Source organism: Thermomyces dupontii (assembly GCF_041956625.1).
Source record: "Thermomyces dupontii strain NRRL 2155 unplaced genomic scaffold VTN31scaffold_1, whole genome shotgun sequence".
Classification (NCBI taxonomy): Eukaryota; Fungi; Ascomycota; class Eurotiomycetes; order Eurotiales; family Trichocomaceae; genus Thermomyces; species Thermomyces dupontii.
This window is the reverse complement of record NW_027192307.1, coordinates 4,671,676-4,695,589: the sequence shown is the minus strand read 5'-3', so window position 1 is coordinate 4,695,589 and position 23,914 is coordinate 4,671,676. Positions and strand designations below refer to the sequence as shown.

Below are 23,914 nucleotides of genomic sequence, written 5' to 3'. Positions count from 1 at the left end.
GCATCGGGTTGAAGAGACGGAGTGTGAGTTTGGATGTGTACAGGGATAGTCCGGGGAGTCGAGAGGCTTGGAGGATTCCGGGTTCTTTTTTTTTTTTTTTTTTTTTTTTTTTTTTTTTTTTTTTGCGTTGTGTTTCTGCCAGCATTCTTACACGCCATGGTCCTCGATCGAGTCAATCATGGCATATCCTTAAAAGTTATCTTCCTTTAATCCTGTATTCACTATTCACTATGGTCTGTGTTTTGTTTTCAGCAAGGGAGTTGGTGATGTTGTGGACAGGCTGCATTGCATGGGTGTTCGTGATACCAGGACTGTTTGTGTTTTGAGTGTTCAATCATATTGCATTCAACTCTTGATCATTGAATATTTTCTCCATAGTCTGAACTACTTGTATATTTATCGTCGGGGTTTTGGAGCGCGACAATGCCTTCTGCAAAGGCTTGTGCTGATAAGTATCGGCGAGATTGCCGATGGCGCGGGGCCGAAGATATATCCGATTGACCTTCGAGCAAGAGCTTCTTGACCATTTCTCACCATCTCTCAGCATATCACAAGAACATTGAAGACCGAGGAAGGATCAAGTTTATATATTACGCAGCAGCAGCGACCAGAATAAGCGTACAATGCCCGTCTATCACGTCGGTTCGGATCCCACTTTTACCCCACGGCTACCTCGCGCCGGAGCACGCCTGACGCCAGCTGACAATCTCCCAGTCCTTTTCCGCCTCAAACCGGGTGTGACACAAGAACAGCTCGCCGCGTGGTCGGCCAAGGCCAAGGCGATGGTGGGCAAGATTCCAGGTAGGCAGTTGTGTAGGTCCTCTCTGCCTTGATGCTCGATGCCGACGTCCTGATAGGTCTCGTGTCCCTTGAAGCTGGCCCTCCGCTGCCAATTTCGGTGCCTCGCGCCAAAGGATTCGATATGGGCCTGGTCGCGGTCTTGGAGAAGAAGGAGGACGTGGAGGTTTACGCAGGTCATCCGGCGCATTTAGAGTACTACGGCCCCATCCTCCCTCTGTCGCTAGAGGTGTGCTAACCGTTTGTATAGGGTGCACAAGCTGCGGGAGGAACTGTGTGTGGATACGTTGGCTTATGATCTCGAATTTTGACAATGACGATGGAGAGATACGATTGTACATAGCATGCACGTTGATAGAAGTCGATTGTACAGCAGTGCACAAGGTCAATTATCAAGTACAGCAATGGGATTAACCTTCCTTTGTGTCTACCTTTTTTGCCGGAGGCTCGGATTCTGCGCCCTCCTCGGGCGCGCGCTTCTTGCTCGGCTCCTCCGTGGACTGTTTCTCCGGGAAGCCGTTCCTCTGGTCTTCTGCCCGCCGCTCGCGCCAATCCCGCTGGTCTTGACGCCCTTTGGCCTTCCCGCGGTTCTTGATCTTGCCCGAGGCAATCTCCCGGGCCTTCTCATCGCAGTACTCCTTCTTGCTCTTGATGATGAGTTCCTGGCCCTTCCATTTCGGCTTGGGGTCCAGCGCCAGGAACTTCTTCTGGGTCTCCTCGGAGTCGAACTCGACGAAAACGCTGCCCTTGAACGTCTTGTCCGGTGTCCGGCGCAGACGGATTGCGTTCGTGGGGCCGTACTGTGCGAAAAAGGCCTCGATGTCGAACTGCGTCGTGGGACCCTCTTCCCCAAAGCCCTTGGCGTAGATGCTGCGCGCCATCGACTCGTTCTCAAATTCCCTGATCGCACTGGGATCCTCGAGGAGCTTGTCGGCCGACTCCGGCAGGGGCTTCTTGCGCCGCACCTTGGTGTCATTGTCGGTCAATTCGAGTGTCTCGGACGACTTGAGTGCCTCGACGATGGCGCTGAACGGCTGGAACCGCCGCATGCGCTTGAACGAATGGATCAGGGTCAGATCGACGGGGTTGTTGGCACTGCCGCCGACCTTGGACAGCAGGAAGCGGTCCATCGGCAGGTTTGAGTCCGAGAAGTAGAACTCCACCTGCTTGCGGATCTCGTTCGGATCGCTCGATTCCTTGAGCACCGAGTAGTCGGACTTGACGCCTCGGCTCTTGCGCTTGCCTTGCTGCTGTTGCGTCGCGGGTTCTTGTTGTTTGCTCTCCCCGGCATCTTTGGCGGCTTCGGTCGCGGCGGCGCCGTTGGTCGTATTCTGGGTATCCTTGCCATCCGCGTCTTTCTTCTCTTCCTCCTTCGTTTCCTCGGGCTTTTCGCCCTTCAGCTCCGCCAGCACGTTCTGGACATCCTTCTCGGCTTCGGCGTTCACGTTAGTGGCCGAGGCGGCCTTGTTCTCTTCCGACATGGCCGATCACGCGAGACGCGGGTCGCGGGGAGAGAGATGGGAGTTTAGCGAGATTCAACGGGGTAGAAATGTAATGTGAAGACGTGACAACTATCCCAGACCGATCAGACAAACTTGACGAGACAAAAAAGCAAAAAAAAAAAAAAAAAAAAAAAAAAAAAACTTAAAAAAAGAATCCAACAGGGATCGGATGAGAAACCGGTTGTTATCCACTGAACGCGGGTTTCAGGACAATTGAGGCACGGCGGGGGGAGGAAAATTTAGTTCAGTAACTTACTTGAGTTGCTCGACTTGCTTCCAGCAGCGGGCGTTCAGCCAATCAGCTTCTGCGGAGGTTCAAGCTATGATCGAGCTCTTTGTCAGACTCGCGGAAATCAACGATGGGTTTACCTGGGAAGAGCTGGAGATGCAATTGTGTTCACGGAGAAGAATCGCCATGTAATGTTTTCCATTCAAGCAGGCACTTTGATGTCCATTGATTGCCCATGGCATGAATAAAGGATCAACTGGCTTGATCAAGTATGAGTACTCGTACGGAGTACTCCGTACTGTAATTAGTCTGACGACACTCTTGTCCTTCTGAGCCGCGCTAGTCCGGAGTTGGTTAGCCTGATTGACATCTGATTAGGGCTTGCCCTAAAAACAGTACAGTACAGTATGGTCGTTGAGGATGGATAACAGTGAGCAAGTACTACTATATACTGTACTCTCAATACTAGAGGGACCTATTGAATCCCGGCCATTGAACTGAATTCTGTTTGATTCAATGTAATTGACCAACAGTTGCTTTTTCTCTCTGATGATGATCTCGATCCTTCTACTAGTACCGCACTCTTCGATAGAGTCCGTCCCTAATGTTGCGTCAAGAATCCAAGACCTGGGAATTATCCTTTGATTTGGATTCTTCAAGTCTTTCTCATCCTCTTCAGAGCATCTACATGTCAAGATGAGAACGTGACCGGCTGAAGTAAGCATCACCAAGAGTCGACGATGGAGGAAGGAACGACCAGCGCACTTGCCCTCCAGGCCACTCTTGACAACCATCCATCCTCGTTCAATTCAATTCCATCCGGGCTTCGTCGTTGATGACGGTATTCTCCACCTCGGATTCAGTATCTGTATCGCCAAAATTCGCCCAAGCTGCTAGGACAAACAGGTCCCTTTGGCAATGCCTCAAACGGCGCCCCCAGTCACCGGCCCTTGGCCGGTCGCTGATGTACCACCCGTCAGTCCGCGATATACGCTGTAACAACGCTAATCAATTATAGATCGTGTATATCGCTCTCGTCGTGCCCTTTATGCTGGCTGCCTTTGTCGAGTGGTTCCTTTGGCTGGCCGCATTTCTCTTCTGTTTGGTCAGGGTCTTCCAGAAGGCCGAACATTGGAGTACTCGCCTGCTTGCTGTGATTATGATGATTGTTTTTACCGCACTTCGGTAGGGTGATGCGCGCAAAACAATTCCCCTCCCTGTAGTGGCTGACTGGCTGGACGCCATAGGGGAATCTTCTTGCCGGTCATGATTGTCACGCTTCCATTTCCATCGAGAATCACGCAGTATTTCCCTCAGAAGATGGTCTGGTTCCTCCAATGGTTTGCGTTCTACTCCTTCTCTGCCCTGCTCATTATCCCTTGGACGTTTTGTCTCTTCAATGTAGTAACCACCACCATCGGTCGATCCCGCAAGACAAAGGCCGTGCTCCACGGCATTGCTCCTAAAGTGGTCGTTGTCATGCCCGTTTACAACGAAGAGCCATCGGTGCTCATCAAGGCCGTTGAATCTGTGGTGGAATGCGACTACCCGCCTTCCTGCATCCACGTCTTTTTGTCCTTTGACGGTGAGCCAGCCGATAGTCTCTGGTGCCCGGTCGCGGAGCAGTTGGGAATCCCTCCCGGAATCAAGAAACGAGCGCAGAGTATCGATGTTGTTTACAAAGCGGCCCGCGTGACCGTCAGCAGGTTCCCTCACGGAGGCAAGCGGCGTTGCCAGAAGCAGACCTACAAGCTCATCGACCGGATCTACGCACGGTATCTGCTGCGTCACGACGACCTGTTTGTCCTGTTCATCGACTCCGACTGCATCCTGGATAAGCTCTGCCTGCAGAACTTCATGTACGATATGGAACTGAAGCCCGGCAGCGCCCGCGACATGTTGGCCATGACGGGCGTGGTGACCTCGACCACCGCCAAGCACTCACTGGTCACGCTCCTGCAGGACATGGAATACGTCCATGGCCAGTTGTTTGAGCGTTCGGTCGAGTCATGCTGCGGCTCTGTAACGTGTCTCCCCGGCGCCTTGACCTGCCTGCGCTTCTCCGCATTTCGTAAGATGGCCAAGTATTATTTCGAGGACCAGATCGACAAGGTCGAGGACTTTTTTGACTACCTCAAGTGCCACTTGGGCGAAGACCGTTGGTTGACCCATCTGTTCATGGTGAACGCTACCAAGCCCTACCAGATTCAGATGTGCGCGAGCGCCTTCTGTAAGACCGAGGCGGTTCAGACCATTCCAAGTCTGGTCAAGCAGCGCCGCCGCTGGTTCCTTGGATTCATCACGAACGAGGCGTGCATGTTGACGGACGTGCGCATCTGGAGACGCTATCCTGTTCTGTGTATCATCCGCTTGATGCAGAACACGATTCGGACAACGGCCCTGCTCTTCTTTATCATGGTCGTTTCCGTTCTCAGCACGAGCAATACCATCGCCGACCTGCCCGTTGGTTTCATTGCCATCTCGTTGGGCTTGAACTACACGCTTATGCTCTATTTTGGGTATGTACTCAAACGATACAAAGCCTGGCTCTACCCCTTGATGTTTCTGGTAAATCCTTTCTTCAATTGGATGTACCTCGTCTACGGATGCCTCACAGCGGGCAAGCGCACTTGGGGCGGACCTCGGACGGACGCGACCAAGGCGGACGAGTTTACGACGCCGCGGGAAGCGACCGAACAGGCCGAGGCCCGCGGTGACGATCTCAACGTGGACGTTTCGACCTTCCGCGAGTACGGGCAGGCCATGCAGGGAGTCCCTCTTCATCCCACGGACAGTTTGGAAGGCCACTATTCCGAGGGTCAGGAGTCCGGGGTGTACTACCTCCGACACAATGACTCTGACCTCTCCCTTATCCAGCTCAGCCCCCGTCGCCCGTTCCGGGTGGCCCTGACACCTCGAGGATCTCTCGACCCGTCAACAATGGGCACTGGTAGTCCCGTTATGATGCCGCGGCGGGTGGAAAGCCTCGTAGATGAGGACGAGCGGCGGAAGCTGCAGGGCAACAGGTACTCGCCGAGTCTCTTTGGCATCCGTAATGATAGCATGGATGACGTGATCAGTGTTGACACGACCCCGGATCGGCTCAATTGGACACCCAAGGAAACTCCCGAGCTATCGGGCATCCCATACGTTGATCTCAACGTCGACGGGCCGCCTGCGATTCCCGAGCCCCTGAAGCAGCTTCAGCCGTCTCATCCCAACCCTAGCCCACTCGGAAGACACAATCAGCAGCGGCAATCATTGGAGGACGACCGTCCGTCCATTGCAAGCGTTGAACGGCTGGTCCGACCCCAACGCAAGCGGCGTCGGCTGATGGGGTTAGGCAGGAAGTCCAACGAGATGTGATGATGTGACGATCACGATGGGCCAGCATTGTAGACGGGAAGGAGTTTGGGCAGCCGAATCGACAAGTGTAATCATCAGTGGATACTATGGGACCTGTATGAGTTATTTGGCCGCAACTTCACAGTTAAAGGCTTTCTTTTTAGGTATCATCGATTCACGATTCAGTTAATTCAAGCAGCAAGTTGGGGAGAAACGAGAAGGCGGTGAGGAAATTCTGCCGAATGATCTTAGGCGGTGAGCAGGAGCCAAGCATCCAGCAGGAACCAGAAGATTCGATGACGCCCGAAGCCAAGAGCTCCATTCTTAGCTCGAATGATTTATGAATGCTGACGGATGCTGGTGTTTGCGATAAGAATATTCTGAATTTGAGAGTTGCTGCGAGAGAACCGCTTCTGCTCTGCGCTGAAAGCACGTTGTTTGGCCACTCTGACTCCAAACGACGAGCGAACAAACTAAGAAAAGTTCGAAGAGGCAAACGGGAAGAAGCCTGCCTGATTTCTCAGGCATCAAGATTAGTCACACCAAGGGCGACTCGCAGTCAGGTTTTTTTTTTTTATCAGTGTTCACCACGTCAGTTCTTCCTCGTGAACCCCTCGTTTCTCTACATTGCTCTCCAATCTTTGAACTTTTAACCGTCGTCTCGTTTCCGCCATGAGCGTCATCGGGATTGACCTGGGTACGCAGAGCACCAAAGTCGGTGTTGCCCGCAACAAGGGCATTGATATCGTAAGTTTGAGCCCCTCCATGCCCCTCGCGGGTTGCTCCTGATAATAAAGAAAAATTATGTGCTTGAGCATCAAACACTGGGCTAACTCTAACACGGTCACTAGATCACAAATGAGGTCTCTAACCGATCGACACCGTAAGTGCCGACCCATCTTTTTTTTTTCTCCCAAAACCGCTTGCTGATTCCCCCCGCCATACAGCACCCTCGTGGGTTTCGGCCCAAAGAGCAGATATCTTGGCGAGGCCGCTAAGACACAAGAGATTTCGAACCTGAAGAACACCGTTGCGGGCATCAAGCGCCTGATCGGTCGCTCCTACAATGACCCGGACATGCAGATCGAGCAGCAGTACAACGTCGCGCCGCTGTGCGATGTCAACGGGCAGGTCGGAGTCGAGGTGACGTACCTGGGCAAGCGGGAAAAGTTCTCCGCCACGCAGCTCATGGCCATGTACCTGAACAAGATCAAGCAGACGGCCGCCAACGAGACCAAGTTGCCGGTGTCCGATGTTGTGATCAGCGTGCCCGTGTGGTTCACCGATGCGCAGCGGAGAGCGATGCTGGATGCGTCCGAGATTGCGGGCCTGCGAACGCTGCGCCTGATCAACGACTGCACCGCCATTGCGCTGGGCTATGGCATCACGAAGCTGGACCTGCCGGGTCCCGACGAGAAGCCGCGGCGCGTGGCCTTTGTGGATGCCGGCTACGGTGACTTTACCGTCTCCGTCGTCGAGTTCCGCAAGGGCGAGCTCCATGTCAAGTCCACCGCCTGGGACCGGCATCTCGGTGGCCGCGACTTTGACCTCGCGCTGACGGAGTACCTGTCGAAGGAGTTCAAGGAGAAATTCAAGGTCGATATCAAGAGCAACCCCAAGGCGTGGGCCCGCACCATGGCCGCCGCGGAGAAGCTGAAGAAGGTTCTGTCCGCGAACCCGATTGCGCCAATTACCGTCGAGTCGCTGATGGACGACGTCGATGTCCGCGCCATGGTCAAGCGCGAGGAGCTGCAGGACTTGGTGAAGCCCCTGCTTGATCGCATCCTCGTGGTGCTGGAGCAGGCTCTGGCCGATGCCAAACTCAAGCCGGAGGACATTGACTTTATCGAGATGGTCGGCGGGACCAGCCGGGTGCCGATCATCAAGGAGATTGTCAGCAAGTTCTTTGGCAAGAACCTGTCTTTCACCCTCAACCAGGACGAGGCGGTCGCGCGGGGCTGCACTTTCAGCTGCGCGATCCTGTCGCCCGTCTTCCGCGTGCGAGACTTCTCGGTCCACGACATCGTCAGCTACCCGATCGAGTTCACGTGGGAGCAGTCTCCGGACATTCCGGACGAGGACACGAGCTTGACGGTGTTCAACAAGGGCAACACCGTGCCGTCGACCAAGATCCTGACCTTCTACCGCAAGCAGCCGTTCGACCTGGAGGCGCGGTATGCCAAGCCCGAGTCGCTGCCCGGCAAGATGAGTCCGTGGATCGGCCGGTTTTCCGTCAAGGACGTCAAGCCGGACGGCAACAATGATTTCATGATCTGCAAGCTCAAGACGCGCCTCAACCTGCACGGCATCCTCAATGTCGAGTCTGGTTACTACGTTGAGGATGTGGAGGTTGAGGAGCCGATCGAGGAAGAGAAGAAGGAAGAGGAGAAGAAGGAGGGCGATGTAAGTATTCCTGTCACTACCTCAAAGGAGTTTTAAGAAAAGGGGACATGCTGACTCCTTTGCAGGCTATGGAGACGGATGAGCAGCCCAAGAAGACCCGCAAGGTCAAGAAGCAGGTGCGCAAGGGCGACCTGCCGATTGTCTCGGGCACCGTTTCGCTGGACGATGCCACGCGCAACGCGTGGATTGAGAAGGAGAACGCCATGGTGGCGGAAGACAGGCTGGTGGCCGAGACGGACGAGAAGAAGAATGAGCTGGAGTCGAGCATCTACGACCTCCGGGACAAGATCGAGACCACCTACGCCGAGTTTGCCAGCGAGGAGGAGAAGGAAAAGTTGCGGGCCAAGCTGATGGAGACGGAGGTGAGTACTCTACATGTTTTCTCCCTCTTATGTACATACATGCTAACATTGTTTTGAAGGATTGGCTGTACGACGAAGGCGAGGATACCACCAAGGCCGCCTACGAAGCCAAGCTCCAGGATATCCGGTCCATTGCGGGCCCGATCATCCAGCGCTACTTGGACAAGCTTGAGGCTGAGCGGAAGGCCAAGGAAGAAGAGGAAGCGCGCAAGCGGGCGGAAGAAGAGGCCAAGCGCAAGGCCGAGGAGGAGGCCAAGAAGAAGGCCGAGGAAGAAGCCAAGAAGGCCGAGGGAGGTGATACGGAGATGAAAGATGCGCCGCCTGCGGAGGAGGCCTCAAAGGCCGAGCAGCCGGAGCAGGCACAGCAGGCGAATGCGGAGAAGCCGGCGGAGAATGCTGCCAATGAGTCCAAGTAGAAGGGGCAGTGAGTGTCGATTTCCAATGGCTCGGCTGAGCATTTGACGATTGTTTGGTCTGGGGTGGACGGGGGAACTTTGTTTCAGCGACGGTTTATGACCTGCGATGCTAGATCTCGATCTTTTCTTTTTTTTTTTTTTTTTTTTTTTTTGAGAGATTTTGCAGAGGATGAATCATGCAATGTTAGACTAGAGTAATGATTGAACCATATGATTGATACCATAATGGTTCACATGAAGTCTTTGTTGGAGAATACGGAGTACACTTAAGTTTATTTAAATGTAGCTGCCTTATTAGGAATAGCTGCGGAAGTTGGTGACTCGGATATCCTTCCGACCTTTCCCCGCATAAGTAGGTGAACTATCGAAATACCTCGGCCGAACAAGGACGGAGCATGTATATATCATCCGAGCTCTCCTCACAAGGCTCGTATAGCCTGCTCACTCACCACTCGGTCGTCTAAGACATATCGCTCGATCATCATGGCCGTCGAACGTCTTTCGTCCATCTTTAACCATCTCAAGCCATCTGGCTCTGGCGGTGTGTCTGCCATGTGAGTGCACACCCCGGTTCTTTCATCCAGAAAGGGCGGAAGTTAACCCGAGGTACAATGATAGTACGCAGAAAAATCCGGATGATGTGGTGATTACGCTTGCAGTGCGGACACCCCTGACCAAGGCCAAACGGGGCGGGTTCAAGGATACTCCGCTTGACTATATTGTTTATTCGCTGTTGAAGGAAGTGGTGGCGCGGTCGAAGCTGGATCCCGCGTTGATTGAGGATGTGTGCATGGGGAATGTACGACAACCCGAGCTCCATTCATGGAAAAAGGGGGAGTGCTGACGTGGTGAATATAGGTCAACGAAGGCCGTGCGCCATACATCCTCCGCGCCGCATCCCTCGCAGCCGGCATCCCGCATACGGCAGGCGCCTCGACGGTGAACCGCTTCTGCTCATCGGGTCTGAAAGCGATCCAGGACGTTGCGCACCAGATCCAGCTCGGGGCAATCGACATTGGTATCGCTCTGGGGGCCGAATCCATGTCCACGACCGAGGGCACCCCGCAGCCGTTCCACCCGGAGATCATGCGCAACCAGGAGGCCGCGGACTGTCTGCAGCCGATGGGCCAGACGTCGGAGAATGTGGGCGCGGACTTCAATGTCACGCGTGAGATGCAGGACCAGTACGCCGTCGAGTCGTTCCGGCGGGCGGAGGCGGCACAGAAGGCCGGATGGTTCGACGATGAGATTGTCCCCGTGCGGACGACGGTCAAGGATCCCAAGACCGGGGAAACGAAGGAGGTGACGCTCACCCGGGATGATGGTATCCGCTATGGGACGACCTACGAGGCCCTGTCGAAGATTCGGCCGGCGTTTCCGCAGTTTGGGCCCAGAACGACGGGTGGCAATGCTAGCCAGGTTACCGATGGAGGTAAAGTTTCCTTTCTCTTAACGTCTACCACCGTGTGGCGAATTTGAGACTAATGTAGAGTGGTATAGCGGCCGCCGTCCTCCTCATGCGTCGGTCCAAAGCCATCGAACTTGGCCAACCCATCCTGGCCAAATTCTGCGGGGCAACCGTTGCCGGCGTGCCTCCACGGATCATGGGCATCGGCCCCACGGCCGCCATTCCGAAACTCCTGGCGCAATTCGGCCTCACCCTCGACGACATTGACATCATTGAGATCAACGAGGCGTTTGCGTCGATGGCGGTGTACTGCCGCGACAAGCTGCGGATTCCGCATGAGAAGCTGAACCCGCGCGGCGGGGCGATTGCCTTGGGCCATCCGCTGGGTGCGACGGGGGCGCGGCAGGTGGTTACGGGGTTGAGTGAGGCGCGGAGGCAGAAGAAGAAGATTCTGCTGACGAGTATGTGCATTGGGACGGGGCAGGGGATGGCAGGGTTGTTTGTGAATGAGCAATGAGTCGTACCAAAGCATATCTATATACACTGGTGTACATGAAAAAAAGAAAAAAAGTGATTGATTGGGTATATCAGATTATTATCGCCCAGTTCCCATTCGTTTCATCCGCTCCTCCGCTGCTTTGGCTAGTTTCTCTCTTCGCGCGGACGGATCCTCCTCTGCCCGCGATTGATCCAAAGTATTGTTCCCATTGCCCGAGCCCAGAACAAACTCCCCACCGGTCCACCCCCCATGATCAACATACACCCCCTCCGGCGCATTCACATAACCCTCCCAATCCGCGGGATTATAGAACTCCTCTCCGCCAACACTCCTCCCGCCACGGGTCCAATCCGCCCTTTCGACCTCCTGTTCCAACTGTTTCGTTAAATCCCAAAACTGCCGATCATGCTCACTATGCACGCAGTGCGCCAGCTCATGGCACAGCGTGCGGCGGATCGTGCGGTAATCGCGGTAACCCAGGTAATTGTCCGTGCGCAGACGCAGCTCGATGACCTCGCCCTTGTTGCGGTTCAGCCCCAGCGTGCGCGATTCGTGCGTCGTGTGCGTCGCCGGGTCCATTTCGGTCAGTAGGCCGACTCGGAACCGGTGCTTTTGCATGGCGAATTTCACCCCGGGGTCGGAGGCGAGCCGTTCGAGAAATGCGAGGCTGCGCTCGGGATGGGGGAGGTTCGGTAGGGGAAGGATGCGGTCGAAACCGTATTGCACCGAGGACAGCGTGGCGACTCCTCCGCCCTTCCTTCTAGATGATGTCGTCGTCGTCCTCGACCATGCTGCTGCTCGTGCGGCTTGTCGCGCCTTCTGCGCGCTGATGCTCTCGTTCATTGCGTCGATTTCCCGCGCGGAGCTCCCCAGGAGAGTAATCTTAAAGGTCTTTTTTGCATCCTCCGCCCCCGCAGGGAGAAGCGATACAAGTCGTTCGGTGTTTGAGAATGGCGGCTTCAGCATCCCCGGTTTCGGGCTGATGAGGTATTTCTGGTTCTCGGGCGGGATGTGTAGCTGCTCGGCGACTGTCACGGCCAGGTCGGCCGGTGTGGCGGTGCGGTCGACGAGGATGGTGTGCGGCGTGCCGCGGTGATGGATCGTTAAAGTGAGCGGCTCGCCTGTTATCGGGGAGGAAGAGTCGGTGTCTGCCATGATGTGTTTGGTTTGTGTTGTTAATCGAGTTGAGCCTGACGACGGTTAGGCATACACTACATGTATCCGTCATCTCATGCTTATCTTATCTAATCAGTGGATTAATAAACATGGTGCTGATTTCGTTGCCAGCCAACTCCAATGATTGTACTCGTACAGTAGTTCACTTCTAGAAGTTACTGGAGAATGCACGTCATAAGGATCGATTTTTGAAGGGTATCTAACACTCCGTAACAAGACAACCTCAACGCTGATAATGCAATCGACCCCCATCGCTGCTAGTAATCCGGTACCCATAACCCCTTGCTAGGCTCCCATGTATGCCTAGGAGTCATGTCAGTCCACGCTCTCTTGACTACTAGAATTTCCTGAACTTACGCAAGAAACGCCGTCTTGGACAGTGCCTTGTTTCCGTATTCCTCGGTCAAGATGTCCTGGTAATTGTACGGGATCAACGCGGAAATGCCCTCGAACGTGCTCCGCCGCATCGGGTAGAGGTCCTCGGTCCGGTACTTGTGGCGGTTCTTGCACTCCCAGACATCCGGTGCTTTGTCCGGCTGCAGCACGCTCAGCCCCGTGATGTCGATGTACAGTCCGTTCCGCGTGTCGATCCACCGCGCATCGATGATGTTGTGCCCGGGCCCACGGTCCCGAAAGTACGCCCAGGGATTCACGTCGAGGAGGTACTCGCGCGTGTTATTGCGGTCGTCTGTGAATCTCGCCAGCGTTTGGTTGAACTCGCGGCCCATGCGCGCCAGGGTCGTGTCCAGAACTTGGACGTCGATGTCCCAGTCCCAGGGGAGGAGCTGAGAAAACACGATCAGCAAGAAGAAAAAAAAAAAAACTACCTCAAGAACTTGTTGAATGAGGAATTCTCCACCTTTCCATTCCACCACCACCCCAGCAACGTCCCATGAGCTATCCACGTCTCGAGACCATGCGCGTCGGCAAACTGCAGATACGACCGCACCATATGCGTCAGCGTATCCACCCGCTCCGCGTCCGTCACCATCCCCCGGAAAAACCGCGAGTCGTAATGCCCAAGCCGGTCATCGGCGCCCTCTTCGTGCCCGGTGGGTTCGTGGAAGTACTTATCCTCCTGCGATCGGTCGAGATTCAGGTCGTGCAGTCCGGGAAGAACGGGCACGCGGGATTGTTTGCCATTGTTGCCGGTGTTTGGGATCACCCTCGCCGCGGCGCGTTGTAGCACCAGAAAAAAGTGTAGGAATAATACTATTTCAAAGAGGGTTGCTGTAGGACGCAGCTTCATCTCTTCTTGTTCGTCTTGTTCGGTGCGGAGTGATCCACGGCCATTCTCTCGTCTTTGTGTGCGATTCCCCTTCGCCTTGGTCTTGTTGCTTGCCAACGTCCAGGTATAAAACTCCGTATTTCGCAAAGTATCAGTCTGTGGCTTTGCTCTCCAGGACTCAAACCGTCCAAGCCATTCAACCGCCCTTTTGTTTAACCGCCAAGAGTAACCGAGGACAAAAACTAAAAATGCAGGGTTGTATGAGTTACGTCGATGATCGAAATACGAAGTCGATCCAGATTTGTAGGATTGTATGTATGTATTAAGCTTATCGATGCCAAATGATCCTGCAAAAAGTTTGCCTCCGTTGACCAATCCGAGCATCCCGAAAAACCCCGTCCTACAACTGACAGTCTGACGCAACTTGCTTGTTCTCTTCCATCTCCCACTCTTCTCTTCCCGACTTGTTCCAATACCTAATGATGCGGTGATCCCAAGAATTCCAGAGGACCAAAAAGCTGTCCAAGACAGGAAACTTGGGGCGTGCCGAATTGAGTCATGACCCACCATATCACTCCACTTACGACCATTAATATGGTAAACTAGTCCAAATTTAGATAAGCACCAGGTCGGCATTCTTCCTCCGGATGCAAGCGCTGACGACCGAATATGTTCCGACTTTCCGGATCTGATCGGAGGAGATTGACCATTTCTGAATGCAGAACGCCACGAATCAGGTGATTCGTAAGTCAGAGGTATGTATGATCACACGCTAAGCTATTTTGGGAATAGTTTTACAAAGGTCACTGCAAGTCACGTGTTGTTGAGTCATTGTCACGTGACTCGCGGCCCGACCCCGACTGGCTCTCAGCTGCCAGCTGGAGCCCTTGATGAGTTCCCTACTGTACAACACAGAATCCGGAAAGCTTTTTAACTTGGCATGAGCAAAGAATACCAATTAACCTAGCATTTTTGACGGCACCGCTTTCGACTCCTGGTGCTGAACGCTGACCGCTGTGGATGACAAATGTCGGTGAACCAACGGGCAAGGTTCCGATCGGAAAGCCGGAGTGTTTTCGCTTCCGATCTGCGACAAACCACAACTCCGCAACGTTACCATCTCGAATTCTGGACATCGAGTTTAGTCAGTTTCTGCGATAATCTACCGACGGAGTCCAACGACCAGCAGCCGGTTATATTATCGACCTGCAACGAATACGATGATGACATTGTCAGTTTTCATGGTCAGATGGCATGAAGGAGATCGAAGAGCATCCGCATCCAGATGAACTCCCCTCCAGGGTCCTCCCCACGAGCAGCTCGTCCAGCCCGCTGCATCATATGGCACAGGCTTGTTGATGGTTGATAACCCCGTTTGATGTGCGGGTTGTCAATCCCAGTACTATCCAGTTTCTCAACTAGCCTTTGCCATATAATGCAGCAGGCTGGAGGAGCTGCTCGTGGGAACGATCTGAAAGGGGGAGTTCACATGGTTCTTACTCGTCGTGCTTTCGAAGCTCCGGCATGCTCGAATGCAACACTAAATCACTGCGAAGCTGTTTCCGACGGTCTTTGTTTTTTTTTTTTTTTTTGTACGACCTTGTTGAAAGATTTGATGTCCTCACCCAACGATGTTGCCTCGCGTCTCTGTACGCCTCGCAATGCTACTGCGGTCGATCCTGCCAGCAGGATCACGGCGTTCATTAAAACCGTGCGAGATGGGTGAAATCCGGAGAAACGGCAGAATCAGCCACTAGTAATAATCCCTGACCACCCTTGGCATGTCGATGGATGGCTTTTGTGGAGTTCGTGGCCGGGGATTCGATTGATCTGCAAGAGTCCGGCCCGCACGACTTTGAAGTTGGAGTCGGAGTATGATGAACCGGCCTGCATCTCACAGACGGTAATGCAGGGTTCCGGCGAATTTTGAGTACCGGGCCCACGAAGAATGGCCGCCAGTGGTCCCCTTCCCGTGCGACTTGTGCTACCCTGTCACTGTCAACCGTAATCAGCGTTCAAGAGGATATGGCTACGTTCAAGGACACCGCTCTGTGGCAGGAAACTTCAAGCACGCGATAGTACTCGTAGTGTAGGTACCTCATGCCGCAACACGAGTAAGCAGGGCTTCTTCACTTTTGTCATCATTATTGCGAGAGCACTCCTAGACCGGACGATTCTTCAAGATGACTACATTGTACCGTCCGAGCATGAGGCCAGTGTTCCGTTGCAGGCACTGCCGGATGCTATTGTTGGGGACGAAACTACTCCGTAATGGCATTGAAGGATCGCGAGGATCGCCCTGTAAATCGGCGTAGATGGAAAGAGAATCGTAAATCTCAACCTCTCAGTTTCACTCTCTGATGTTAAGTCCAATATTTAGCGTTGGTGCAGGATCGTTCGAATCAGGAACCGAAGCGGCAAAACGTGGTGTTCCAATATCTGGTCATGATGCACGAATTGCTCATGGAGTTCGAGTCATGATAGGGCTCGGTCTGCTACTGACTCGATATATAGTTTATGCATGCAACTTTGATTCTAGGAAAAGATGAAACCCTGAAGGAAGTACCTTACAAATCAAACCAGATAGTGTGCGATAGTAGAACCTGAGCGGACTCCCGAACCAAGCCCAAACTCCAACCAGATACAACGCTAAATCGATTAAGTAGAGTAGTACACTTCTCTTCGGCGGTCGTGTCCAGCTTGCCGCATGTTATGGGATGAGGCTATTGATGATGTCCCTGCCCATGCCAATCCTCGTTGCTCACGGCACTGCCCACCTCGGACCAGCTCGTCGGCGTGAGAGCACCAGCCGAGGGACGGTCCCAGTCACTGAGCGTGCCTTCCGACGCTTGCTCCATCTCTCTCGAGATATGGCTGAGGCTGCCCGTAACCGATGCCGGGGCATGTGCGGCTTCGTTGTCGTCAAAGGGATTCGACCGTGCGTCGACATGCTCGGCCGCGTCTGACGCATCTGCGAGCGACCGGCGCTCAGAATCCGGCGTTGCCAGAGCTGAGACGCGGTGGTAGTCTTCCCCTGATGTACTAGCCACAGAGCGATTAGACAGGCCCGACGCGCCGAGGTCCGTGTCGGGGAATTCCGACGTTGGCGTCAAATCCACCAGCGACTCGGAGGGATGATGCGATGAGTCCGATGGCAACGCGATGTGCATCGGCCGACCGCCACGGCCCATCCGTTCGAGGAGCTCTCCCTGTTGCTCTCGGAGCCGGCGTTCCGTAAGGCCCTCACCTGCGCCCTCGTCGGCGTCATCGACCCGAGCAGGTTGTCTCCTCTGCACCGATTGTGCCGCCTCGTGTGCTTGTTGTGTCTCCAGGGCTGTCGACCTGGCTGACGTCTCCGTCACCTCCAGACCCGCCCACAGCCGACCGTCCTTATCTACGAGGGAGTCGAACGAACGGGCCGGGGCTGTGCTCGAAGAGGAGGAAGACTGTGTTCGACGTCGAGCTTGTAGCAGCGTCCGGCGCTGCAGAATCTCTTCCCGGGCTCTCCGGCGGCGCTCCTCTGCAGCCTCGCTCAAATCCTCGATCATCGAGATATCCTGAGACTGATGATACGTCGCTCTGCGGCGTTTGCGCTGCTCCACCCATCTTTTAAACTGCGGACTTTCGTAGACGGCGACGCCGACCACCACGAGGACGGAGACGGTGATGACGAGTCCTACAGAGAGTCAGATTCAGAGACCTTTCAAAGGGGCCATGGGGAAAAGCCCATTGATCGGAACTGCATGGATCACATGATAGAATTGAAACCGCACCTTTTACCAACGGCACAGGCATCGTGCAACGGCTTGCTCTGACAATCGATTGATAGGCACAGATGAAGAACCGGCCGGCCGCGAATGTAGGGGAGATATCTGCCTGTGCTGCGGCTGCTGCCTGTCGTCATTGACGCCCTAGAACAGTAATAGCAGGGCTTTATTCATCTGATAGGCTCAACTCTATCAATATACTGTAGTTACCTAAAAAAGGCCGGCTTATCGGATCAAACCCCGCAGCGCCACCACGTGACTCTACAAGCCCTTATCAGTAGCCCTAAGTGCTGGCCTACTTGGGCAGTGTTGACGGCGACGACAAACATCGCCTTAAACGCGTCTCTTGATCCGATCCGTACGGGGCAGGCAATTCAGACAGTGTGATTCCACAGTCCCATTGAAATGGCGGGTCCTACACAGAGAACCCTCACTCTGACCGAAGAGCTCGACAAGCTCGAGCAGTCCATCACATTAACTCTGCAGGGTGAGTTCCGCGCGGGACCATGGAGGGTCAGGTCCGCTAACGGGGCTTGTCTCCAGAAATCGACAGCAACTTCGCCCGCGCCCATCGGATTGTCACGACCAGCATCCTGCCCATTGTTGAGCAGTATGCTGAGCACTCAAAGGAAGTTTGGGAGGGAGCCAAGGTGGGCAACAGCCTGATATGAACGGAGGGGCATGCACTGACGGACGCAGTTTTGGAAACAATTCTTCGAGGCTAGCGCCAATGTGTCGCTGTCCGGGTACGAAGAGCAACCAGAGAACACGACACAGCAGCAGCAGGAGGAAGGGGAAACCGTGACAGAGGAGGCCACAGAGAACACCACTCACACCTCGCTAAGCGAGTCGGAGGAGCACGTGCAGATTGATCAGAATGATGGCGAGGGTCTGGATCTCTCGTCGTTGACTATCTCGCCGTCGCACAGCACACCACGGCCGCCCGCCGTGTCGGCCGCTGAGGACCAAACGATGACCTCCGTGCCGTCGCCAGGAGCATACAAAACACCGCGAGCGGAGGAAGGCACAGATCGAGACGATGGGACCTCGGGCCTGGAAAGCACTACCCCCGTTACGCCAGGTCGTAGGACTCACGACGACGATCCCATGTCATCTCCCCTAGGCCCTCCCCCGACAACCACCGCCACAAATCAGAAGTCCACAGATCCGGTCCTGCACCGCGTGCTCGACAAAACATACCGCGTGCAGGCCACTCCGCTCTCCAAGGGTGGTCTGTATCGACCCAAATTCAAAGCCAGCGCCAACACGCCGGCCGGTGACCCCGGCCGACGCACCACAGCTCACGGCTTGTACGACTCTTCACCCTCCAGCCCCGAGCCGGAAGTTCCCAAACTGCACGAAGAAATCTTCGACTCGCCCATCCGTGGGGTCAGCCAAAAGAAGACTCCCCGTCAGAACAAGCACATCCTCAGCAGCGCGGCTCGTGCCACTCCGAAGCCGGGCATCAGCGTGCTCACGCCGGTCAAACCTCGCGGCAGCGGATACGGGTACGGATTCGACGACGATGACGACGACCATGACGTTTTCGACGCCAGTCCGCCAAAGACGATGCAGTTTCATATTCCGCAGAGCCGACTGCTCAAGACGCCAGGTGAGCATCACTTTCCCCTTCAGGTTGCTTAGCGCATCTCTCATTGACCGACGAACAGCCAGAGAAGCGTCCAAGAGGATCGTCTCCGGTATCCTCGCAACAGCCGGCGCGGATAGCACGGCGGATCATGACTTGGACATCCCGCGCGAGCATAACGACGACGAGTATAGCCCGACGGTTGTAGGGGCACGACGGAAACTGGAGGATGAGACCGATATCATGATGTAATCCACACTGGGGGAAGATGTATAGCAGGCTCGCTGTGCAATTCTTAGTGTTTATTACCCTACAACATCTGCATACAGTTGAGAAATAATAATATCGATCGCCTGTTTGTTTTCCACGGCCAACTGTACGTGACGCTTCCACAACGTCTACGCAGAATTACCCCCCTCCCTGCGTTATCTAACGTGCCTCTCCCAATTCCATCCTCTACGGGAAGCTTCAGTCAATCAAACTAGCTCACCCATGGTCCAGAACTCTCCTTATTCTTCTCTCTTTGCAAAGCCGAATGTTCTTCGTCCTGGAAAACCCTTTCTTATATATATATATATAACCACGTTCGGGAATGCCACCCGTCACTTCTCTCCAACAACGCCAGGCACGGGCTTGGATTGTTTCTCCGGACCAGCCACCGGGTCCTCGATCGCACGGGTGGTTCCGTATCCCAAAGTTCCTCGGAAAAGAGTTGATATTCGTCGAAGAGACGGCTGAGTTCGCCCTCCCTCGAGGTGATCTCGTATTGACTCCAGCTACTTGTACAAAAGTCCTCGATTTCTTGCCTTCGATCCATTTGGTAGGCAAAACGATGATATACCCACCTACGGTAGATACTCCTCTCAAAAAGATCTACGGAGTAGAATACTGCTGTAGCTCAGAACCAGTCTCTGATTCAATATTCAAGTTACTCTTATCACAGACCAGTCCCATCCATCTTGATGCGATCGATAATGCAAAAGGTATACAAAATAAATAACATTTCAAACATGCTTTGCTGCAAAACCAGAACGTCCGTCAACGGAAAAAGCAACAAAACAAATCAACAATGCCACGTTATTGCTCAACGCGTATGTAAGCAGATAGTATGATCAAAGAAACAAAGCAAAGCAAAACAGGATAAAAAAAAACAACGCACAAGTTACGATAGGACGATATGGAGGGTATTGAGAAAAGGCAGAAAGCAAAAACGAAGAAGAGAACAAATCAAAATCATTGCGACATCATCGAATAATCATGATACGCGTCGCCTTTCCGGAAAAAAATCATCATTGTGGGCACTGGAAAACTTTCCAGATGGGAAGGATACGGGATTACATAAAGATCTCCTGACAGTTCTCGACAATAAACTTCAACGCCTCATTCTTGCGCTGCACGTCGGTCATCTCACGGGCGATGCTCTCCGGACGCATGATGGTGGGCGCAAACACGACGGCGATGTTCTGGCTGCTCATGAGGTTCTCCTTTTCGTGCTCAACGACGCGCTTGAGATGGAAGACGAGGAATTCCAGCACGTCCCGGTGGGACTTGGGCAGGGCCTCCAGGCTGTTCCGGACCGCCTCGACCCGGCTCGAGTGCGAGATGATGTCGTTGGTCTCGAGAATCTTGTCGTAAACCTCGTACGTGATCAGCGGCGTCGGTAGCTTTCGGAAGTATTGCTTCAGCGCTGATGTCACTGCATGGATGTCCAGATCGGGGTCCGAAATGTCAAAGTCGTTGGCCCGCTCAAAGCCGTCCCGGATACTCTGCGTCACCGAGCTCGCCCCGGACTTTCGGTAGATGCCTTCCTGATCCATGCCTATTATCAAGTTAGCTTATTTTTTCTTTTCCGAAGACCGAGCAGGGATTCGTTGACTGACCTCGGAGCTCAACTTCCTGGATACACCTCGTCACAATCGCAGGAATGATGCTCTTTTCCTGCTCGAGCCGCTGCTCCAAATCAACTCCGAACAGACCTGCATGACTATTCAGTACCAACCCACGAGAACCCCGAACGCATGTGTGACTTACCCTCCGCTGGTTTCTCCGCGGCATCCGCCGGTGCCGGCGAACTTGAATTCCCGTTCTGTTGCTGCTGCGACTTCCACGGGGCCGGTCGTTTCTGATTGCCGAACAGATTGGAAAACCCTCGCCCGGGATCTTGTGTTTGCGATTTTTGCGTCGTCGAGGACGTGGTGCTCTCCTCTTTGCTGCCGTTCTGGCCCTGCGTCGAGGAGCTTTCTCGTTCGCTCGAAAAGGCTCCCTTGATACCCTTGGTGACTCCCTTAGCGACGTTTTGTCCTCCGCGCTTCCAGTTGAACTTGCGCGGCTGGCCCTTGCGGATGCTCACGACCTGCGGGCCAGGAACAATGGTGGCCGGCTCGGCCTCATCGTGGATGGCCATTGACGAGCCCGATGACGCCAGGTCCCCGGTCTTGACCTCCACTGATCCGATCGACTTCTCCTTGTTGTGCGAGTGGATGCCGAGCCCGTTGGGCCGGGATCCCTCCAAACCGGAGTTGGCCTTGTACAGTTCCTGAATCTGATGCACCAACTGGTTGTTCAGCTCCGCCAGCTGCGCGTTCTTCGACGACAGCTGCTCAAATTCGGAGAAGCTCTTGTCCTTCATCCTTGCCAGCTTCACCAGCTCCTCCTGCATCTGGTTGCGCTCCTTCATCAACTTCTCAATCTCCGGGGCAAGTGATTCCTTCAGTTGGTTCAGTCTCTCCGCAAACTCGCGAACAACGCTGTTCGTCAGCTTGGCCAGGTCCATTGGGCCGCCGCCTTGCTTTTCTTTCTCCAGTTGTTCCGTAAGCACGGCCAACTCTCGCATGACGACCTCCTTCTTGGCATCCAGCACCACCATCGTCGACCGCTTCTCCTTAAGTTCACTGTTGGCCTGCTTCACCTCCGCCTGGGCATTCAACGCCGCCTCCAGCTCTGCGATCTTCTGATCCTTCTCCAGGGATCGCTGCCGTTCTTTCTGCAACTCATTCTTGAGCCAGGTCACGTCATCGCGGTCCTCGAAGGCGTCCTGCGCCCCTGTCCCAGATGACTTGACTGACTTGGCGTCCTTAGACATGCGCGAGGCCTTGTCACTGAAGCTGCGGCCATGGCGAACGGAGTTCGACATGCGCTTGAAAAACGACTCCCCGCTGCCCTCCTTGGAGTCACGATGCGCATCCGATCCCAAGATCCGCGCCAGATCGTCCTCCATGGACAACTCACTGCCGGCTGCGTTATACCGCAGCGGCGACAGAGTTGGGCCGGCATCACGACCGGGATCGGAGTGCAATGTGGTTGTCGACCCTCTTCGAGCGTGACTAGTCGTCGGGCGGGTTGTTTGTGAGGTATCGGCGGATGGCTTCGACGGTTCCGTCGCGTCTTCTTTTCTCGTCGGGGGCGCCGTCTGGACCTTGGTGTCACTATGTGCATCGCCGCTATCTTTCTGAAGAATGTGATTTGTCACGGACTGCTCCAGGGAGTCTCCTCGTTTAGGATACTGCGGCGGCGATGTGAGAGACCGGGACGACTCTGTCGAACCATATTCATGGAGTCGATGCAGATCGCCCGACGGGCGCGTGGACGATGTCAATCCAGGAGCAGGACCTGCGGGTTTCTGTGGCGTCGCCAACGACTTGAACGACTCGGGACGGGCATTGGAGCGAACACGCGGTGAAGATGGCTGTGACGCGCTCTCCCTCGATTCAGAGCGAGGAGTCTCGGTTTCTTTGGTCCGATGGTCTTGGAGCTTGTCGTGCGGTCTCCATTCATTCGCCGGCAACTCGGCCACCTGAGGTATCCCATCATTGTCACTCGGTGGGCGGCCTCCCTCCTGGGGTGGGCCATGAGGCAGCGGCGGTGGCGGCGGCGGGGATCTTTGAGGGATATGGTTGAGAGACGACAGTTGCTCTCGATTTCTGAAGAGGTTGGGATCAGCGGGAGCGATCTGTGCGGTGGCCTCATCCTCTCCGTCGTATCGAACCGAGATCAGGTATTCGTCCAGAGCGTCAACCTCGGACTTGTTGGAGGCATCGGATTCCCGATGAGGACGATAAGTGGTCGAGGGCAGGATCATGGTGTCTGTATACAGGATGCACATGTTAGCACCGCGAAGCTCTCCCAAACGAGACGAGCACACTGACCGGCTTGATTGTCTGGCTGCCGAACCGGCGGGCTCGGAGCCGGGTGTGTTGGCTGGGGAGGCGGAACCCGCCGCTCCGGGGAGTGGCTGCGCGATGTTGTTTCCGGTGGCACCCCATCACGGGCGTGGTGTTTACTCGGGTCGTGCGCAACCGGCGGCAGTTCGGGCTCTTCAACGGGGAGCGAGGGCAGGGTCTTGTCGAGGTGGACAGCAGGCTTCTTGTGGGCGGCAGCCGCCGCCTTTTTTTTGCGGCGCCTCTGCATCAATGTTTCATGGCAATCCATACAAAAGATGCCCTGCGAGGTACGGGCATAGCGGAGGTTCTCGATCCGCCTCTTGCAGTTGCGACATCTGAAGCAATTGGAGCAGAAGGCTTGGTCTCCGGTTAAAATGGCCGTGTCTTCGATTTTGTTGCCGCATGCGCTACAGCTGTAGGTGCAGTTCTGGCAGATTAATGAGCCATCGCCCAGAAGCAGGAGATGGGCATCCGAGTCGAGCAGGGTTCCGCAGGTGTGACATCTAAAGCAGTCGATGTGCCACCGATTGCCGGCTGCATTAGGAGTCAGGATGGTGATCTCCCAGCCAGGGATAGGAGCATGCCACTCACCTAGCTCAAAGGCCTTTCCTTCTTCCAAGATCTACCCCACGAGACATCCAGATGTCAGCTTTGTCGACCCCGGCGACTCAGGGGCCACCACGTACCTCACCACAGCCTTTGCAGGGGAAGGGAATATCCTCCGCTTCGACTTGGGCCTCTGGCGCAACGGCCGCGGGATCCATGGTAGCAGCCATCTCGAGACGGGAACCTGTTCACCTACGATCCCTGATGATCCCACGGGTATTTCTGCGACCGTCACACACGGCTCCGCCGAGGTAAACGAGCGATGACAGTTGGCCGGCCGGGAGGGGAGGGGGGGGAAACAATGCTATTGTTGCGCAACTGGCATGGAGGAGCGGGAGAGACGGTCGGAAAGGTGAACACGATCCACGTGGAAAACGAACGATCACGGGAAGTTTTAGAGTCTCAAATGGCTAAAACACACAATTGC

At 54.7% G+C, this 23,914-nt stretch overlaps 10 protein-coding genes across 10 annotated transcripts; 5 read left to right on the top strand and 5 right to left on the bottom strand.

Annotated features, from left to right (window-relative positions):
• Window positions 1-623: 623 nt before the first annotated feature.
• On the top strand, window positions 624-1,109 carry VTN31DRAFT_1768 (uncharacterized protein; the record flags this gene model as incomplete). Its single annotated transcript, XM_069401861.1, has 4 exons — window positions 624-642; window positions 715-801; window positions 858-993; window positions 1,049-1,109. The coding sequence occupies 4 exons, from the start codon at window positions 624-626 to the stop codon at window positions 1,107-1,109; spliced, it is 303 nt and encodes a 100-aa protein (XP_069264624.1).
• A 99-nt stretch (window positions 1,110-1,208) lies between these two features.
• On the bottom strand, window positions 1,209-2,279 carry VTN31DRAFT_1767 (uncharacterized protein; the record flags this gene model as incomplete). Its single annotated transcript, XM_069401860.1, has 1 exon — window positions 1,209-2,279. The coding sequence occupies one exon, from the start codon at window positions 2,277-2,279 to the stop codon at window positions 1,209-1,211; it is 1,071 nt and encodes a 356-aa protein (XP_069264623.1).
• A 1,168-nt stretch (window positions 2,280-3,447) lies between these two features.
• VTN31DRAFT_1766 (uncharacterized protein) lies at window positions 3,448-5,895 on the top strand (the record flags this gene model as incomplete). The annotated part of the gene is made up of 3 exons (XM_069401859.1): window positions 3,448-3,495; window positions 3,548-3,714; window positions 3,777-5,895. The coding sequence occupies 3 exons, from the start codon at window positions 3,448-3,450 to the stop codon at window positions 5,893-5,895; spliced, it is 2,334 nt and encodes a 777-aa protein (XP_069264622.1).
• A 651-nt stretch (window positions 5,896-6,546) lies between these two features.
• On the top strand, window positions 6,547-9,055 carry VTN31DRAFT_1765 (uncharacterized protein; the record flags this gene model as incomplete). Its single annotated transcript, XM_069401858.1, has 5 exons — window positions 6,547-6,621; window positions 6,726-6,757; window positions 6,822-8,277; window positions 8,343-8,639; window positions 8,699-9,055. The coding sequence occupies 5 exons, from the start codon at window positions 6,547-6,549 to the stop codon at window positions 9,053-9,055; spliced, it is 2,217 nt and encodes a 738-aa protein (XP_069264621.1).
• A 483-nt stretch (window positions 9,056-9,538) lies between these two features.
• VTN31DRAFT_1764 (uncharacterized protein) lies at window positions 9,539-10,980 on the top strand (the record flags this gene model as incomplete). Its single annotated transcript, XM_069401857.1, has 4 exons — window positions 9,539-9,609; window positions 9,674-9,854; window positions 9,914-10,487; window positions 10,556-10,980. The coding sequence occupies 4 exons, from the start codon at window positions 9,539-9,541 to the stop codon at window positions 10,978-10,980; spliced, it is 1,251 nt and encodes a 416-aa protein (XP_069264620.1).
• A 78-nt stretch (window positions 10,981-11,058) lies between these two features.
• Window positions 11,059-12,117, bottom strand: VTN31DRAFT_1763 (uncharacterized protein; the record flags this gene model as incomplete). The annotated part of the gene is made up of 1 exon (XM_069401856.1): window positions 11,059-12,117. One exon carries the CDS (start codon window positions 12,115-12,117, stop codon window positions 11,059-11,061), a length of 1,059 nt encoding a protein of 352 aa, XP_069264619.1.
• A 278-nt stretch (window positions 12,118-12,395) lies between these two features.
• Window positions 12,396-13,387, bottom strand: VTN31DRAFT_1762 (uncharacterized protein; the record flags this gene model as incomplete). Its single annotated transcript, XM_069401855.1, has 3 exons — window positions 12,396-12,441; window positions 12,496-12,923; window positions 12,998-13,387. The coding sequence occupies 3 exons, from the start codon at window positions 13,385-13,387 to the stop codon at window positions 12,396-12,398; spliced, it is 864 nt and encodes a 287-aa protein (XP_069264618.1).
• A 2,702-nt stretch (window positions 13,388-16,089) lies between these two features.
• VTN31DRAFT_1761 (uncharacterized protein) lies at window positions 16,090-17,161 on the bottom strand (the record flags this gene model as incomplete). The annotated part of the gene is made up of 2 exons (XM_069401854.1): window positions 16,090-17,042; window positions 17,140-17,161. The coding sequence occupies 2 exons, from the start codon at window positions 17,159-17,161 to the stop codon at window positions 16,090-16,092; spliced, it is 975 nt and encodes a 324-aa protein (XP_069264617.1).
• A 377-nt stretch (window positions 17,162-17,538) lies between these two features.
• Window positions 17,539-18,973, top strand: VTN31DRAFT_1760 (uncharacterized protein; the record flags this gene model as incomplete). Its single annotated transcript, XM_069401853.1, has 4 exons — window positions 17,539-17,620; window positions 17,677-17,783; window positions 17,833-18,745; window positions 18,804-18,973. 4 exons carry the CDS (start codon window positions 17,539-17,541, stop codon window positions 18,971-18,973), a joined length of 1,272 nt encoding a protein of 423 aa, XP_069264616.1.
• A 1,082-nt stretch (window positions 18,974-20,055) lies between these two features.
• VTN31DRAFT_1759 (uncharacterized protein) lies at window positions 20,056-23,657 on the bottom strand (the record flags this gene model as incomplete). Its single annotated transcript, XM_069401851.1, has 6 exons — window positions 20,056-20,540; window positions 20,602-20,697; window positions 20,753-22,804; window positions 22,867-23,415; window positions 23,473-23,503; window positions 23,568-23,657. 6 exons carry the CDS (start codon window positions 23,655-23,657, stop codon window positions 20,056-20,058), a joined length of 3,303 nt encoding a protein of 1,100 aa, XP_069264615.1.
• Window positions 23,658-23,914: the final 257 nt, after the last annotated feature.